We start from the raw sequence: 19,234 nt of genomic DNA on the forward strand, positions 1-19,234 counted from the left end.
GCTGAGTTCTTGGCTGGGTAACCTCAATGAGTTATCCTAACCTCTCAGTGCCTCAGTTTCTTCTCTGGAAATGGAGATCACAATTTTAATCTACCTCGCAAGGTGGCTGGGAAAGGAAATAACCGCTATACCTAGAAGCCCTATAGTTATTTCCTGATATACGTTAAGCACAGCAGAGTCTTAGTTATTATTGCTCTTGTTCTTGCTGTTATTTTCACAACCCTTACCAACCCGACACTGGGAGCTCAGTCTGCACCATTCATTGGCACCTAGCAAGCATAACGTAAATGTATGTGGTATTTGTCTGTTAACTGACTCACTTTTAAATACCTAATTTATTTAAAATTATTTTTTTTAATTAATTAATTTATTTATTTTCAATATATGAAATTTATTGTCAAATTGGTTTCCATACAACACCCAGTGCTCATCCCAAAAGGTGCCCTCCTCAATACCCATCACCCACCCTCCCCTCCCTCCCACCCCCCATCAACCCTCAGTTTGTTCTCAGTTTTTAACAGTCTCTTATGCTTTGGCTCTCTCCCACTCTAACCTCTTTTTTTTCTTTTTCCTTCCCCTCCCCCATGGGTTTCTGTTAAGTTTCTCAGGATCCACATAAGAGTGAAACCATATGGTATCTGTCTTTCTCTGTATGGCTTATTTCACTTAGCATCACACTCTCCAGTTCCATCCACGTTGCTACAAAAGGCCATATTTCATTCTTTCTCATTGCCACGTAGTATTCCATTGTGTATATAAACCACAATTTCTTTATCCATTCATCAGTTGATGGACATTTAGGCTCTTTCCATAATTTGGCTATTGTTGAGAGTGCTGCTATAAACATTGGGGTACAAGTGCCCCTATGCATCAGTACTCCTGTATCCCTTGGGTAAATTCCTAGCAGTGCTATTGCTGAGTCATAGGGTAGGTCTATTTTTAATTTTCTGAGGAACCTCCACACTGCTTTCCAGAGTGGCTGCACCAATTTGCATTCCCACCAACAGTGCAAGAGGGTTCCCGTTTCTCCACATCCTCTCCAGCATCTATAGTCTCCTGATTTGTTCATTTTGGCCACTCTGACTGGCGTGAGGTGATATCTGAGTGTGGTTTTGATTTGTGTTTCCCTGATAAGGAGCGACGTTGAGCATCTTTTCATGTGCCTTTTGGCCATCCGGATGTCTTCTTTAGAGAAGTGTCTATTCATGTTTTCTGCCCATTTCTTCACTGGGTTATTTTTAATGTTTATTTTAGAGAGAGACAGAGACAGAATGCGAGTGGGTTGGGCAGAGAGAGAGGGAGGCACAGAATCCAAAGCAGGCTCCAGGCTCTGAGCTGTTAGCACAGGGCCTGACGCGGGCCTCAAACTCACGAGCTGTGAGATCATGACCTGAGCCGAAGTCGGATGCTCAACTGACTGAGCCACCCAGGCGCCCCCATAAATACCTAATTTATTTAAAAAGGAAACTTTATAAGCAATGATATCCACAAATTCAAAGTTCTTGATGATATGTTAGTCACATATTTTTAAAAATTATATAAAAATAAGATATATAACTATTCAAAAAAGGACCAATCCTCTGTGCACCCCCACATAGGTCCTACATGTGGGATACACCGGTTTCATTGCATAGAAAAGAAGAAGAAGAAGAAAATAGACTTAAGTCTTTGATATTCTCTAGGGAAAAATCCAAAGGAAAAGCTTTTGGAATGAACATATTATTGTTAGAATTATGGGTCTGAGGAGGCCTGAGAACAGGAATATTTTCATGTAGATACCAGAAATCCCAGGATGAACTTGTTTTATAAGCTTAATTGGTTCTTGCCTTTTAAAACCATTCTAGCCATTCTGAGACGCTCTCCTAATGAGATGAGGTTTTCAGAATGGGAGGCTTTACAAAGCTGGTGTCAGAGATAAGAGTAGTTCTCCTGTTGTAAATTTCCTGGGCCTTCATGAAAAGCAAGCATTAGGTAGTGCTTAAACTGAGAACACTGATGACCCACGGCCTAATTGAGTTAGCAGGATAGGGCAGTTTCATAGATTGCATTGTATTCCACTTATTTTGTTTCCTCTTACCATAGACCAATAGACATGTAGAGCTTTAGTGTATCTCTTCAAATTACAGAAATTAATATGATTGTTTTCATAATATCGTAGAAAACAGCAATGTGGAATGAAGGAGTTAGGTGGTATTGATGATAGAAAGCTGTAGTGTGAACTGATTCCACAAGGCTAGCGAAGGGGGTGAATTTACCGTGCGTTAACTGAACACATACAGGCAGAATGGATCCCCACCTGGGGGCGTGTGTCTTTTAGAAACATACCAGGTAATACGTGGTAAGCATCACTTGTCCTGTGAATCTGAGCTTTCTTATCCTAATTTAGCTTCTGAATTTAAATCTTTCAAAATTTTTTCACTTTTTTCCCCCATTTTAATAAATGCCTTGTTCCCCTGGAAACCATCATTTGGGAGTATATTTTAGTAATCAGAAACCACAAACATGATAGCTATTAACCGTATACGTCATTCAGTTGTCAAGAGTTTTAAGACCTTGATTACTTTGTTTCTAGAACCTCCTTATAAATAATAGGACACCCTGCTTGGGCCCTCAAACCTTGTCAAGTTAATACTTAGTTGGTTCTTTCTGTTGCCATTTTAGAAAGATCAGGCTTCACGGTGAGGCCGGTGGCTGGATACCTGAGTCCGCGAGACTTTCTGGCAGGACTGGCCTACAGAGTGTTCCATTGCACTCAGTACGTCCGGCATGGCTCGGACCCCCTCTACACCCCGGAACCGTGAGTACCCACATTGGATGCCTAGGCTGGATGAAGACCACTGTCAAGTTGTCAGTGCTCACTGTACTTGGAAGTGACTTAGGCCCTCTTTGATCTCCGAAGTAATCGTGTCGGTCTAGCCAGCGAGCCAAGTGCTTGTTCAAAGAACCAAATTCCTCAGCTGGGTATGTGGGATCTCCGTATCCTCACTTAGGTTTGTCTCTTTAAGGTTATCCCAACACTGAGGCTTTGGCTTTGGCCCAGCTGTTGGTGATATTGCTCCTTAAAACATGTGTAATTTTTATAAAGCCACGGTCCCTATAGACCATTAGGATGATGTTGCATTTAAAGGAGCAGGGCTCAAAATGCCAATAATAAGGATAATCCCAACATGCCAGGTGCTACTCTCATCAACTCATTTACTCTTCACAGCAATCCCATGATGTAGATGATTATCTCCATTTTTACTGAGGGGAAGATGCAGGCACAAAGGGATAAGTCAGCGTTAACACAGCTGGGACTCACGTGTCTCTTCCCATGAGGAGGCTCTTCCATGTTAAGGAAATTCATGCACATACACCATGACAATTCTCATGACTGATTCCTTCTCCTTCAGTGTTTCACATCACCCCCAAAACTCAGACCTTTTTACTATGCTCTTCCTGCTGTCTTAGTTTCTTGAACACTCCTCCAGTCCTACCTACCACCTCTAGATTTATATGGGGTTAATGATTCTTCTTTGACTCTGTCAGCTTTCTTTGAGAGAACCCACCTTTGGGGCTTTTATTCTCTCTCAGACAATGGGTGGCCAAGGGTTGGGTAAGCTGTGAACTCTCATGTGTTCATAATTTGGCCTTATCACACATGGATTGTAGTCTCCCAGTGTGAAACACTGGCCTGTTTTCTTTTTTTTTCTTTAATTTTTAAATGTTTATTTATTTTTGAGAGAGAGAGACAGAGACAGAATGTGAGCACAGCACGGGCAGAGAGAAAGGGAGACACAGAATCTGAAGCAGGCTCCAGACTAAGCTGTCAACACAGAGCCCGATGTGGGGCTTGGACCCATGAGCTGTGAGATCATGACCTGAGCTGAAGTCGAAAGCTTATCCAACTGAGCCATCCAGGTGCCCCCAACAGTGGCACATTTTCTTTCTTTCTTTCTTTTTTTTTTTTTTTTAATTTTATTATTTATTTTTAAAAATTTATATCCAAATTAGTTAGAATATAGTGAAACAATGATTTCAGGAGTACATTCCTTAATGCCCCTTACTCATTTAGCCCATCCCCCCTCCCACAACCCCTCCAGCAACCCTCAGTTTGTTCTCCATATTTATGAATCTCTTCTGTTTTGTCCCCCTCCCTGTTTTTATATTATTTTTGTTTCCCTTCCCTTAGGTTCATCTGTTTTTTCTCTTAAAGCCCTCATATGAGTGAAATCATATGATTTTTGTCTTTCTCTAATTTCACGTAGCATAATACCCTCCAGTTCCATCCATGTAGTTGCAAATGGCAAGATTTCATTCTTTTTGATTGCTGAGTAATACTCCATTGTATATATATATATATATACCACATCTTCTTTATCCATTCATCCATCGATGGACATTTGGGCTCTTTCCATACTTTGGCTATTGTTGATAGTGCTGCTATAAACATGGGGGTGCATGTGTCTCTTCGAAACAGCACACCTGTATCCCGTGGATAAATTCCTAGTAGTGCAATTGCTGGGTTGTAGGGTAGTTTTATTTTTATTTTTTTGAGGAACCTCCATACTGTTTCCAGAGTGGCTGCACCAGCTTGCATTGCCACCAACAATGCAAAAGAGATCCTCTTTCTCCACATCCTCACCAAATCTGTTGTTGCCTGAGTTGTTAATGTTAGCCATTCTGACTGGTGTGAGGTGGTATCTCATTGTGGTTTTGATTTGTATTTCCCTGATGATGAGGGATGTTGAACATTTTTTCATGTGTTGATTGGCCATCTGGATGTCTTCCTTGGAGAAGTGTCTGTTCATGTCTTTTGCCCATTTCCTCACTGGATTATTTGTTTTTTGGGTGTTGAGTTTGATAAGTTCTTTATGGATTTTGGATACTAACCCTGTATCTGATATGTCATTTGCAAATATCTTCTCCCATTCTGTCAGTTGCCTTTTAGTTTTGCTGATTGCTACCTTCGCTGTGCAGAAGCTTTTTATTTTGATGAGGTCCTAGTAGTTCATTTTTGCTTTTGTTTCCCTTGCCTCCGGAGACGTGTTGAGTAAGAAGTTGCTGCGGCCAAGATCAAAGAGGTTTTTGCCTACTTTCTCCTCGAGGATTTTGATGGCTTCCTGTCTTACATTGAGGTCTTTCATCCATTTTGAGTTTATTTTTGTGTATGGTGTAAGAAAGTGGTCCAGGTTCATTCTTCTCCATGTTGCTGTCCAGTTTTCCCAGCACCACTTGCTGAAGAGACTGTCTTTATTCCACTGGATATTCTTTCTTGCTTTGTCAAAGATTAGTTGGCCATACTTTTGTGGGTCCATTTCTGGGTTCTCTGTTCTGTTCCATTGATCTGAATGTCTGTTCTTGTGCCAGTACCATACTGTCTTGATGATTAGAACTTTGTAGTATAGCTTGAAGTCTGGGATTGTGATGCCTCCTGCTTTGGTTTTCTTTTTCAAGATTGCTTTGGCTATTTGGGGTCTTTTCTGGTTCCATAAAAATTGTAGGATTATTTGTTCCAGCTCTGTGAAGAATGCTGGTGGTACTTTGATAGGGATTGCATTGAATATGTAGATTGCTTTGGGTAGTATTGACATTTTAACAATATTTGTTCTTCCTATCCAGGAGCATGGAATCTTTTTCCATTTTTTGTGTCTTCTTCAATTTCTTTCATAAGCTTTCTATAGGTTTCAGTGTATAGGTTTTTCACCTCTTTGGTTAGATTTATTCCTAGGTATTTTATGGTTTTTGGTGCAATTATAAATGGGATCGATTCCTTGATTTCTCTTTCTGTTGCTTCATTGTTGGTGTATAGGAATGCAACCGATTTCTGTGCATTGATTTTATATCCTGCAACTTTGCTGAATTCATGAATCAATTCTAGCAGTTTTTTGGTGGAATCTTTAGGGTTTTCCATATACAGTAACATGTCATCTGAGAAGAGTGAAAGTTTGACCTCCTCCTGGCCTATTTGTATGCCTTTTATTTCTTTGTGTTGTCTGATTGCAGAGGCTAAGACTTCCAATACTATGTTGAATAACAGCGGTGAAAGTGGACATCCCTGTCTTGTTCCTGACCATAGGGGGAAAGCTCTCAGTTTTTCCCCATTGAGGATGATATTAGCGTTGGGTTGTTCATATTTGGCTTTTATGATCTCTAGGTATGCTCCTTCTATCCCTACTTTCTTGAGGGTTTTTATCAAGAAAGGATGTTGTATTTTGTCAAATGCTTTCTCTGCATCTGTTGAGAGGATCATGTGGTTCTTGTCCTTTCTTTTATTGATGTGATGAATCATGTTAATCGTTTTGCGGATATTGAACCAGCCCTACATCCCAGGTATAAATCCTGCTTGGTCATGGTGAATAATTTTTTTTAATGTATTGTTGGAGCCAGTTGGTTAATATCTTGTTGAGGATTTTTGCATCCATGTTCATCAGGGAAATTGGTCTATAGTTCTCCTTTTTAGTGGGGTGTCCGTCTGGTTTTGGAATCGAGGTAATGCTGGCTTCATAGAATGAGTTTGGAAGTTTTCCTTCCATTTCTATTTTTTGGAACAGCTTCAAGAGAATGGTGTTAACTCTTCCTTAAATGTTTGGTAGAACTCACCTGGAAAGCCATTTGGCCCTGGACTCTTGTTTTTTAGGAGATATTTGATTACTAATTAGATTTCCTTACTGGTTATGGGTGGTTCAAGTTTTCTGTTTCTTCCTGTTTCAGTTTTGGTAGTGTATATGTTTCTAGGAATTTGTCCATTTCTTCCAGATTACCCATTTTTTTGGCATATAGTTGCTCATAATATTCTCTTATTATTGTTTTTGTTTCTGTTGTGTTGATTGTGATCTCTCCTCTTTCATTTTTTATTTTATTTATTTGGGTCCTTTCCTTTTTATTTTTGATCAAACTGGCTACAGATTTATCAATTTTGTTAATTCTTTTAAAGAACCAGCTTCTGGTTTCATTGATCTGTTCTACTGTTTTGTTTTTTTTTTTTTTTTGGTTTCGATAGCATTAATTTCTGCTCTACTCTTTATTATTTCCTGTCTTCTGCTGTTTTTAGGTTTTATTTGCTGTTCTTTTGCCAGCTCCTTAAGGCATAAGGTTAGGTTGTGTATCTGAGGTCTTTCTTCCTTCTTTAGGAAGGCCTGGATTGCTATATAGTTTCCTCTTATGACCGCCTTTGCTGCATCCCAGAGGTTTTGGGTTGTGGTGTTATCATTTTCATTGACTTCCATATACTTTTTAATTTCCTCTTTAACTGCTTGGTTAGCCCATTCATCCTTTAGTAGGATGTTCTTCAGTCTCCAAGTATTTGTTACCCTTCCAAATTTTTTCTTGTGGTTGATTTTTGAGTTTCATAGCGTTGTGGTCTGAAAATATGCACGGTATGATCTCGATCTTTTTGTACTTACTTAGGGCTGATTTGTGTCCCAGTATATGGTCTGTTCTGGAGAACGTTCCATGTGCACTGGAGAAGAATGTATATTCTGCTGCTTAAGGATGAAATGTTCTGAATATATCTGTTAAGGCCATCTGATCCAGTGTGTCATTCAAAGCCATTGTTTCCTTGTTGATTTTTTGATTAGATGATCTGTCCATTGCTATGAGTGGGGTGTTGAAGTCTCCTACTATTGTGGTATTAATATTGATGAGTTTCTTTATGTTTGTGATTAATTGATTTATATATTTAGGTGCTCTCACATTTGGCGCATAGATGTTTACAATTGTTAGGTCTTCTTGGTGGATAGACCCCTTGATTATGATATAATGCCCTTCTGTATCTCTTGATACAGTCTTTATTTTAAAGTCTAGATTGTCTGATATAAGTATGGCTACTCCGGCTTTCTTTTGTTGACCATTAGCATGATAGATGGTTCTCCATCCCCTTATTTTCAATCCGAAGGTGTCTTTAGGTCTCAAGTGGGTCTCTTGTAAACAGCATGTAGATGGGTCTTGTTTTCTTATCCATTCTGTTACCCTATGTCTTTTGATTGGAGCATTGAGACCATTGACGTTTACAGTGAGTACTGAAAGATATGAATTTATTGCCATTATGATGCTTGTAGAGTTGGAGTTTCTGATGGTGTTCTCTGGTCCTTTCTAATCTTTTGTTGCTTTTGGTGTATATATATATTTTCATCTTTTCTCCTCTCAGAGAGTCCCCCTTAAAATTTCTTGCGGGGCTGGTTTAATGGTTACAAACTCCTTTAATTTTTGTTTGGGAATCTTTTTATCTCTTCTTTATTTTGAATGACAGCCTTGCTGGATAAGGAATTCTTGGTTGCATATTTTTCTGATTCAGCACACTGAATATATCCCGCCATTTCTTTCTGGCCTGCCAAGTTTCTGTGGATAGGTCTGCTGCAAACCTATCTGTCTTCCCTTCTGGGTTAAGGACTGTTTTTCCCTTGTTGCTTTCATGATTCTCTCCTTGCTGAGTATTTTGTGGATTTGACTATGATATGCCTTGTTGATGGCTGGTTTTTGTTGAATCTAATGGGGGTCCTCTGTGCTTCATGGATTTTGATGTCTGTGTCTTTTCCCAGGTTAGGAAAGTTTTCTGCTATGTGATTTGCTCACATAACCCTTCTACCCCTATTTCTCTCTCTTCCTCTTCTGGGACCCCTATGATTCTGATGTTGTTCCTTTTTAATGAGTCACTGATTTCTCTAATTCTTAAATTGTGCTCTTTTGCCTTAATCTCCCTCTTGTGGTGCTTCATTATTCTCCATAAGATTGTCCTCTATATCGCTGATTCTTTGTTCTACCTTGTCCATCTTTGCAGCCGCAGCATCCATCCGTGATTGCAGCTCAGTTATAGCATTTTTAATTTCATTCTGGCTATTTTTTACTTCTTTTATCTCTGCAGAAAGGAATTCTAATCTATTTTCCACTCCAGCTAGTATTCTTATTATTGTGATTCTAAATTCTGGTTCAGACATCTTGCTTGTATCTGTGTTGGTTAAATCCCTGGCTGTCGTTTCTTCGTGCTCTTTCTTTTGAGGTGAATTCCTTCATTTTGTCATTTTGAAGGGAGAAAAGGAATTAATGAGATAGAAAATTTGAAATTAAAAAGTTGAAATTTAAAAAATATTAAAATTAAAAATTAAAAACATACACACACACACAAATTGAATAGATGATGCTAGATCCTAGCTGTGTTTTGGTCTGGGTGTTGAAAGTGGTTTGACAAATTAGAGAAAAAGAAAAGGGGGGGGAGAAAAAAAAGGAAATCATTTGAGAATTTGAAAAAATGAATACACTGAAGTAGACTAAAATGAGATGATGAGGGTAAAATAGAATTTAAGAAAATATACACAAAAGTAAAGAATATAGTAGAAAAAAATTAAAAAAATATTTTTAATAAAAATTAAAAATAAATATGAATTTTTTTCATTTTCTGTATTTAAGAAAAAAGAAACAAAAAACATAAATGAGATTAAAAAAAGAAGAGAAAAAAGAAATCGTTTGAAAATTTCAAAGAGTGAACACACTGTAGTAGACTAAAATAAAATGATGGAAGTAAAATAGAATTTGAAAAAATTTACGTAAAAGCAAAAAATATAGTAAGTAAAATTAAAAATTAAATTAAAAATTAAATATTTTTAATAGAAATTGAAAGTAAAAACGAAGTTTTTCTCTTTCTGCATTCAAGAAAAAGAAAAGAAATGAAAAAGAAAAAAGAAAAAGAGAAAAAAAGGAAATTGTTTGAAAATTTGAAAAGGTGAGTACACTGAAGTAGACTAAAATAAAATGATGGAAGTAAAGTAGAATTTGAAAAAAAATTACACAAAAGTAAAATACATAGTAATAAAAATTAAAGAAAGATATTTTTAATAAAAATTGAAAATAAAAATGAATTTTTTCTCTTTCTGTATTCAAGAAAAAGAAAAGAATTGTAAAAGAGAAAAAGAAAAATGAAAATTGAGCCTGCTAGCAGATTAAAGTAGGACTGAAACTGCTTCATTTTCCCCTAGAAGCAGTCTATGTAGCTCTTTATACTCCATAAATTAAGCTGGCGGTGAGTCTTGTGTTCTTGAAGAGTGAAGTTGGCCCAGTTGGGCGGGGCTCAGTGTAACAGCTCCGCTCTCCACTAGATGGCGCTGCTAGCCTACTGGGGTGGATAGTTGCAGAGCTCGTAGGTGCGCATGCACATGCGTGGGAGTGATAAAAAATGGCGGCGCCCGGCTACCCAGTCTGTTCTCCCCATCAGCAATCGCGCACCCATCCTCTGTCTTCAGCTCTCGTCCACTCCCTGCTTTTTTACTCTCCGTGACCAGGCCCCAAGCAGTACCTCTCTCTCAAGTTTTGTCTCAGATGCGGCTGTTTATCCTGGCCCCTTACTTCCGAAGGACTGCGGCTTTGACCCGTTCCGCCCCTCTGCGGGAGGGTCTCACTGAGCAATGGCTGAATGAGCAGTGGCCGAATGTCGGCTGCACCCAGGAATGTCCGCTGGGCCCTGCTGCTGCTGGTGCCCCAAGACTGCGGCCAGGTGCCAGCCCGCCTCAGAAAAAGTTTGCGAGATAGTGTTGCAGCAGCGTTTCAGGGATTATGGAAAATCACAACACACATCTGGCATCAGGCTTCACCCTTAATGACCTTGTTCTAGCAACAGCAAATGTGGCTGTTCTCTGGGGTCTGCTGGGACCAGGTGGCTTCAACAGTCTCTACCAAATGTCCTTCCAGCAGTGGAACTGCTTTTCCCCTTGTGGCCCGAGAACCTCCTGGACTCCACTCTGTTCCTGAGGATTCGCCCTTCCCACCAGAGCACCGCCAGGTATCGAGCTGCAGAGTTGCAGCCTTTGCACTCCCCTTGTTTACAGTCTTGATGGAATTTAAACCCTCTCTTTTCTCCTTTCTCCCTTTTTAGTTTAGTCCCCGAGGCTGTTTCCAATTTTCCACTTTCTCTCCAGCTGCTTTTGGGGAGGGGTGCGTTTCCCTTATTCTCTCCCCTCCCCAGTCATCGTCCTCTCTCCGACCACAAAAGCACCTCCCTTCCTGTGCCTCTCGCTCCCCAAGTTCACTTCTCTGTGCCGCGTACCTGCTGAATTCTGTGGTTCAGGTTGTGCAGATTGTTGTGTTAATCCTCCAGTCAGTTTTCTAGGTGTGCAGAATGGTTTAGTGTTGGTCTTACTGTATGTCATGGATGCGAAACACAAAAAGCTTCCATGCTGTTCTGCCATCTTGGCTCCTACTGGCACGGTTTCTTAAACTTACTGAATTTTCCACTGCCTTTAAAGAAGACACAGATCTCATCTCTGGGAAACATTCTCTTGCCATCCCTGTGCACAATCGCTTTTTCCTCAGCAAATGTTATTTGCTTTCCTTATCATCCACTTATTACATGTATTTAACCATGCTAGATTTTAACCTTTTAATTTGGGTCTTACATCTTTACTGAAATTGTAAACTACTTGAATATTTCTTTCTATTCTTTAAAAAAAAACACTAATTGGGAGATTACTATGTGCTTAGATTGTCTAGGAACAATGTCCCTGTCTAAAGACAATGTCCCTGTTCTCTTGGATGAATGAGTGGAGGTAGAGGACAATGGTCAGCATACAAACACCTCGGTAATATGATATTGGGTGTAAGTGCTGTGATGTGCTAAAAGTGCTTTAAAGACAAATAAAACAGGGTGAGAAGATGAATAGTAGTGGATGTTGCTCTTTTGGGTTGAGTCATCAGGAAAGCCTCTTGGGAAGTGACATTCAAACAGAGACCTGAATGCAAATATTTCCTTTTTTTTTTTTTTTTTAAAGTTTATTTATTAGGAATTTTCTTCTTAACATTTATTTATTTTTGAGAGAGAGAAAGAAAGAGAGCATGCAGGAGGAGCAGAGAGAGGGAGACAGGCATCGAAGCGGGCTTGCTATGAGCATAGAGTCCTATGTGGGGCTTGAACTCATAAACTGAGATTATGACCTGAGCTGAAGTCAAGAATCTGCAGTTTAACAGTCTGAGCCACCCAGGCACTCCTAGGTTTGTTTATTTATTTTGAGAGAGAGAGAGAGCGCATGAGCATGAGTGTGTACGAGTGGGGGAGGGGCAGAGAGAGGGAGAGACAGAAACCCAGGCAGGCTCTGTGGGGAGCCTCCTGATGTGGGGCTCAAACCCATAAACTGTGAGATCATGACCTGAGCTGAGATCAAGAGTCAGACACTTAACTGACTGAGCCACCAGGCGCCCCTCCTTTTCTTCTTTCCAAATATTTCCTGGTAGAATATTCCAGGTAGAGAGAAAAGAGCAAGAGCCAAAGAGCCCAAGACTGGGAGTTGTCACTGGGTCTCTGCCCCCTCGGGCTCCATTTGAATAAACACCGACCCCTAATCTTACTCTCATTTGTTACCCATTGTTCTTCGGGACACTGGGGTTATCACTTTGCTTGTGATGCTGTTTTACTAGAATAATATTGTGATTAATGGGCTGCCATTGATCTTCACTGTGGAGCAGATTCCTTGAAGGTTGAAGCAGTTGACTAGCTGGTGGTGGTGGTGGACGTAGGCAGGGATTTGAGCTGAGCCTCTGAAGTTCCCCTCCTCCTCTTCAGCAGGCAGGCGGCTCACTGACCAGGTAGGTCCCAGCAGGGTCACTACATTGCTTTTTAAGCTCCTTTCAGCTTCCCTGAAAGTGTTTTCAGGGTTAACAAAGGTTACTACTTATAGGACTCAAGACATTTGGAAAAGAAATGCTTCTTGTAGTGGAGTGAGTACTCAAAGGAGCATTGTCAGAGTTAGAAAGGCAATCTCTAAATCTAGCCCAGAGGGTTTACAAATGGCCCTGTTTACAAATAGCAGGCACTTTGTTAGTTCCTTTTGAAATAACTGGCCCTCGTGAGACCTGTGATAGTGTGCCAATAGGTATGCAGAGAGAGAGGGCAAAGAAATGAGATTTTAGCCACAGAGATCTATAAAATTTTGGGATAATGTGTTACATTTTTACCAAAGTACTTTCAGCCAATTCATTCGGCAAACATTTATGTGCAATGCTAGCAGGGAGGTGCAGTGGATTCAAAGATGAATAAAATATAGCAGCTGTTTCTTAAAGCAGCTCACATTCTGGCAGGGGAGATAGAAACATAAATAATTATGCAAGTGTGGTTAGGGCTATAATGAGGGTGTGTATAAAGCAGTCCTGAAAGGCTTTTCAGAGAGGGTGTAAACTGAGTGAGGGTCTAGAAGGGTGGATAAGAATTTATGTTTTTGTACAAGGCAGGGTGGGGAGGGAGGGGAAAGCTTTCAAGTCAAGCAGACAGCAAGTGCAAAGTTGTGGAAGCTCACAAGAGGCATAAGTGAGCAAGGCTTGTTACACCAGAGTGGCCAGAGCATAGGGTATGTATTAGGGATGGATTTTTTTTGTTTTTCAGTTTGCAGTGTAAATGATCATTTGTCAAACTTGGACAATTCTGTAGGCAACAGGGAGTTATCCAAGGTTCTTGAGCATGATCAGATAATTGTATTTGAGAAAGATGATGGGGACTGGGGGATGGGGAGGTGTAAAGAATGAACAAGTTGGAAAACCAGCAGGAGCTCACATTCCAGTGAAGGAATATAGTTTATAAGTTCTTGACCTAGAAAAGGTCAGTGGGATAGGACAAGAGGTCACCTATTTGAAAAGTATCATCGCAATGGAATTAACAATATTTGGTGACCATGAGGGTGAGGAGAAAGTCCTCAAGATAATACTAAGGTTTTTAGACTGGGAAGCTGAATGGATAGTTTTTTTCTAAAAATGGCTGAGAATATTAGAGCAGGATCAGGCTTGGAAGGAAAGGGCAAAGAAGGGGCAAGGAAGGAGGGAGAGAAGAGGAGAATTTGGGATTGGGGCATGTTGTCTTTGAGGTGCCCAGGGGTGGACATCCTGGAGAAGCCCCTGGTAGTTGGAAGTAAGTGTTGGGAGTTCAGAAGTGAACTTAAAGCTCCCACTATAGATGTGAGTGTTTTCTTCTTCTATGACTCCCATGACCATACAGACAAGAGGATGCTTAAGTCAGAGGATAGAAACCTGGGACTTGCTAACTTGGGTGTTTTACAGAATCTTTTTTTGGGGGGAGTGGGTTTTCTATCATTCATTGTTTTTTAAATTATTATTTTATGAGGACGTAATACATGTACATAATTCAGAATTCAAAGCACACTGTGGACTTAAAAAAAGGGGGCAGTGGTGACACCGCCTGAGTGGTTCAGTCAATTAGGCATCCACTCTTGATTTGGGCTCAGGTCATGATCTTATAGTTCCTGAGTTCAAGCCCTATATGGGGCTCTGTGCTGACAGTGTGGAAACTGCTTGGGATTCTCTCTTTCCCTCTCACTCTGCCCCTCCCCTGCTCATGCTCACTGTTTCTCTCTCAAAATAAATAAATAAACTTAAAAAAAAAAGCACACTGTAAACAGTGACTTCCTTTCCCTCCTTTGCTCCCTTGACACTCCCTTCACCTCCCCAGGAGACCACTCATGCCAGTTTCCACTGCACCCTTCCAGAAGTAAACTGTGCAGACACAATTCTCTGTAAAGATCCCTTTAATTTGTATTGCAAAGTCCCAAGTCCCTTCACAGCTGCAGCCTTGAATGGATGGGGCACCACACGGGGAGTGCCAGTTCCTGCCCAAGCACTTTTCCAGGCATTGTCTTTGTAATGAAATCCCATTTCCTCAATTGAAAACCAACAGAGGGCAGATTCTCCAATTTGTGAAGTTCAACTTGGCCCCTGTGTTTGGTGCCTGTACACTCGGCTTCCAAATAACTGCCTTCAATTGCCGAAATGTTGTATTGGAGGCAGCGCTAATGAGACAAAGGTGAGCCCTGAAGACGCAGGTAGAAATGAGAGTGAAAGCTGAAAAAGACATTATCTGAAAAAAGGATTTTATTTTCCCTTCTCATTCTGGGTAGAATGCATTTTGATATCCTAGCTCTCAACAAATATTGGGTTTTAAACATGTCTTTGGTCTTTTTCAGCATTTTACATTCTAAAGGCTCTGTGTTCTCTAAACTTGGCCAGATAGTGAGACTTTAATTTAAAAAGTGATGGCAGATTGGATTGGTTCCTTGGGGAGAGTTTTCTGGCCTGGAGGACAGCAGTGAACGTTCTGGAGAATCAGTGACTCCTGGTTTTCTTGGTTGGGAGGACTGACTTGCTTTTCCCTATGTTTCTACCTATATTGAAAGGTTACTGGTTTTGCTAGAAGTGGAGAGATCTCCTTCTCCCCTCATCCAGCACTCGGGGCACGGATTCTGCACATCACCATTGTGTGGCTACATGCTTTGATCGGCTATGATCACACGACACTTTGTCACTGATTGAGTATTGAAGTTTATAAATGATTTCCTTTAAATAAATCAGTTGGGTCAAATTCAAGGTTATTCCAACAGCAGCGTCCTTCTCACTCAGTGGAAGGAGAGGGAAAGATGCAGAGATCCAGGGTGCATGGGTATGTGAGCATCACCCAGCACGTGAATTGTGGCACAGTCATTTGAGAAGGCCCACCATCTCCAGGTCTCCTCTCTGCCTCTCGGGAAATCCACTGTGGCTGTGTCATAGTGCACCCTCTGGCCACCTCATCTTTTAGAACAGGGTTTCTCATCCTCAGCACTGTTGACAATTCTTCGTTGTGGAGGGCTGTCTTGTGCCTTGCACGATGTTTAGTAGCATTCCTGGCCTCTATCCACTAGATGTCAAGAGCACCCTTCCACTGAGGCCAGAGGTGACAACCACACATGTCTGCAGATACTGCCAGTTGTCCCCTGAGGGGGGCAACATTGCCCCCAGTGAGAACCACTGTTCTAGAAGAAATCTGTCATGATGACATTGTTGCTCTGTCTGCCAGTTATTGCTCTCTTTTCTTTGAGAAGCAGTCTGTAGACTTTGTTTCCTTTCTGAAACATAAATGCTGTATAGCATTCCCTTGTTTAACCTCTGTTGTTCTGTGTTGTGTGTAGAGAGAAAAGTCTGATCTCATTAAACTATAACTTCTGCTTCTCTTTCTGCCTCCTCCAAAACCGTATGCTCCGGTCACACTGCACTTCTCACCATACCTGTGATCCTGCTGGTTCATGCCCCTGCCCCTTTGCACAGGTGGTTCATTCTACCTGCAATGGCTCTGGTAAAATCCTTTTAATTCTCTAGATGAAAGCTCAGTCACAACCTTCTCTGTGAAGTTTCTTCTCGTCGGAGCTGGATGATCCTGTAACACTTTGTGTCACTTAGATTTTAGCACTGACAACACTGAGTGGTAATTAATTGTGCATGTGTCAGTCTCCTTCATAAGATTGCAATGAACTCAAAGCCGGTTGGCACAGGCAGTGTGGAAGCAAGGAGGTCAGACTGAGGGAGCAGTGGATCCCCAAACCTGGCATATAAGGTGAAAACTGAGTCCTGTGTGGGCTGAAGCCATGGACAGTACTGCTATCAGGAGGTGCCAGGTTCGAGATACACTCAGAGTCCCAGACCCAGTCAGAGATGCGTGGAGTGAGGGAGCACAGGGGAGTGAATGCTGCGGATTTATTTGAAGCCCTGGGCATGCACGGTGTGTTGGTGAGGCCTCTGTCAGAAAGGCTGCAGCCCTGTATTGGGGGGTGTCCTCCCCTCTTCCCAGTGGCTTTACTCTGATTTCAGGGACATGTCTGGACACCCTTTGATGAATTTTTACACATTCACTGTCTTCAGGCAAAATCCTGAACCTTTACTGGTGCAATTATAGGCAGCAACTGAAGCTGTGAGGATAGGTCACTTGGCTCTCTTCAGTCACACCCAGTAAGGGGCAACCTATCCTGCTCATCTATTTTGTGTTTGGGATAAGGATCGTTTCAGAATAAAAAAAGTGGTTATTCACTGTGAAGCTGGAGAAGAAGGGCAAAAGGAAATGTGCAAGTTGTCCCCACCTCCCCCTTATTAAAATGAGGGAAAAAGAGCAAGAGAGGGAAGGAGGGAAAGAAACAGAGAGGAAAAGAGGGAAACAGTCTGCACTTTACATGGTGCTAAAAAGGTATATATTTCTGCCTTTGTGTAACTAACCCTAAATTTTGTCCCACTTAAAAGGCAGGAAAGCTCATTGTCCTAACTTTAAAAATAATGTCATTCCAGGGTGTCTGGATGGCTCGGATCATGATCTCTCAGTTCGTGGGTTTGAGCCCTGCACTGGGCTCTGTGCTGACAACTCGGAGTCTGGAGCCTGCTTCAGATTCTGTGTCTCCCTGTCTCTCTGCCCCTCCTCCATTCATGCTCTGTCTCTGTCTCTCTCTCTTTCTCAAAAAAAAAAATAAACATTAAAAAAAATAATGTCATCCTGTGACATGTTCTAAGTTATATTTGAACTAATATTTAAAATATTACATTAAGAAGAAGTTCTAGGAGATTGGCAACTCCTGCCAAGCACTAGTGCAGGTCTCCAAGGGACTGCCATGTAGGGGGATGTGTCATTCATGTCTGACATGAATGACATGTCTCTCCTCCCCCAGGGAGAAGAGTGGATCAGGGAGGCATCAGCATCTCTGGGTTTGTCTCTAGAAGCTTCTTGCTGGAGTGGCTGTGATTCAGTTGAGGAGTCTCAGGCATACTGGGAGGAGAAGCAAATTGTAGGCAGGGAACTTTCCCTCACTCCCTGGTTTGGTCTCTGACATCAGGCTTCTGCTTCTTACAAGGTGCTTTGGATTTTCAGATGCAATATGTATTCCACTCTCCCTAGCTCTGCTTTAGTTCCTTTGATTTCTCCTCCCTGGGCATGTCCTTCCAGGGGATCTGCGGTCTCTTGCTCATAGTTTCTACAGACTCCTTGAATGTGTTTTGTGCAAGGTGATTGTTGAACATCTGCTAACCGAATTTGCATGTGAACATGTACTTGTGTATATGATTTTCAATTACATCTGGAGTCCTGATGCCCAGTGGTATCTTAGAAATGCAGAGCTCTATTTTTTTAAATTTATTTATTTTGAGAGAGTGAGTGGGCATGTGTGCATGAGTGGGGAGGGGCAGAGAGAGAGAGGAAGAGAGAGAATCCCAAACAGACTCTTCACTGTCAGCATGGAGCCTGATGTGGGGCTCCATCGTGAACCATCAGATCATGACCTGAGCAGAAGTCAAGAGTTGGATGTTTAACTGACTGAACCACCCAGGCACCCCAGAGCTCTTTTTTTTTTAAATTTTTATTTTTTAACATTTATTTATTTTTGAGACAGAGAGAGACAGAGCATGAACAGGGGAGGGGCAGAGAGAGAGGGAGACACAGAATCTGAAACAGGCTCCAGGCTCTGAGCTGTCAGCACAGAGCCCGATGCGGGGCTCGAACTCACAAACCATGAGATCATGACCTGAGCCGAAGTCGGACGCTTAACCGACCAAGCCACCCAGGCGCCCCAGAGAGCTCTTTTTTTTAATTTTTAATTTTTAATTTTATCAAGAGCATGAGTGGAGGAGAGGGGTAGATGGGGGGCGGGGAGAGAGAGAGAGAGAGAGAGATTGAGAGATTGATTCTTTTAAAAAAATTTTTTTTAACGTTTATTTATTTTTGAGACAGAGAGAGACAGAGCATGAACAGGGGAGGGTCAGAGAGAGGGAGACACAGAATCTGAAACAGGCTCCAGGCTCTGAGCTGTCAGCACAGAGCCCGACGTGGGGCTTGACCTCACGGACTGAGAGATCATGACCTGAGCCGAAGTCGGCCGCCCAACCGACTGAGCCACCCAGGCGCCATGAGAGATTGCTTCTTAAGCAGGGCATGGAGCCCGATGCAGGGCTTGATCTTACGACCCTGGGACCATGACCTGAGCTGAATCAAGAGTCAGAAGGTCAACCAACAGAGCCACCCAGGCTCCTCAGAAATGCAGAGCTCTTTAATAAGAAATATAGTTCAGGATGCCTGGGGCTTAAGCATCCGACTTCAGCTCAGGTCATGATCTTGAGGTTCGTGAGTTCCAGCCCAGTGTCAGGCTCTGTGCTGACAGTTCAGAGCCTGGAGCCTGCTTTGGATTCTTTGTTTCCCTCTCTCTCTGTCCCTTCTCTGCTTGTGCTGTCTCTCTCAAAAATAAATAAATATTAAAAAAATATATATATAGCTCAAGAAAACCATATTCTCCTGGGGCCAAATTTCATGCTTTCCTTCAGAAGCTGTGTGGATTGACTGAAATCTCAGAAGTGAAGGATGGGGCAAGAAAACCCTATTTTCTAAGGCTACGTGCACACACACACACACACACTCACTCATTCACTCACTCACTCACTCACTCCTGTATAGTCTGGTCTAGTTCTCCTCAACATAGGCCAAACCCAC

The 19,234-nt window shown here is 41.7% G+C and overlaps 1 protein-coding gene across 2 annotated transcripts in view; it reads left to right on the forward strand.

The window, feature by feature from the left end:
- TPH2 (tryptophan hydroxylase 2) overlaps positions 1-19,234 on the forward strand; it is a 103,411-nt gene that overhangs the window by 35,366 nt on the left and 48,811 nt on the right. For both annotated transcript variants that reach the window (XM_042944641.1, XM_042944642.1), the window contains exon 7: positions 2,662-2,797. In XM_042944641.1, coding sequence (XP_042800575.1) covers positions 2,662-2,797 — 136 coding nt within the window. The remainder of the gene's footprint in view (positions 1-2,661; positions 2,798-19,234) is intronic.

The sequence above is a fragment of the Panthera leo genome, chromosome B4, assembly GCF_018350215.1.
Source record: "Panthera leo isolate Ple1 chromosome B4, P.leo_Ple1_pat1.1, whole genome shotgun sequence".
NCBI classification, from domain to species: Eukaryota; Metazoa; Chordata; class Mammalia; order Carnivora; family Felidae; genus Panthera; species Panthera leo.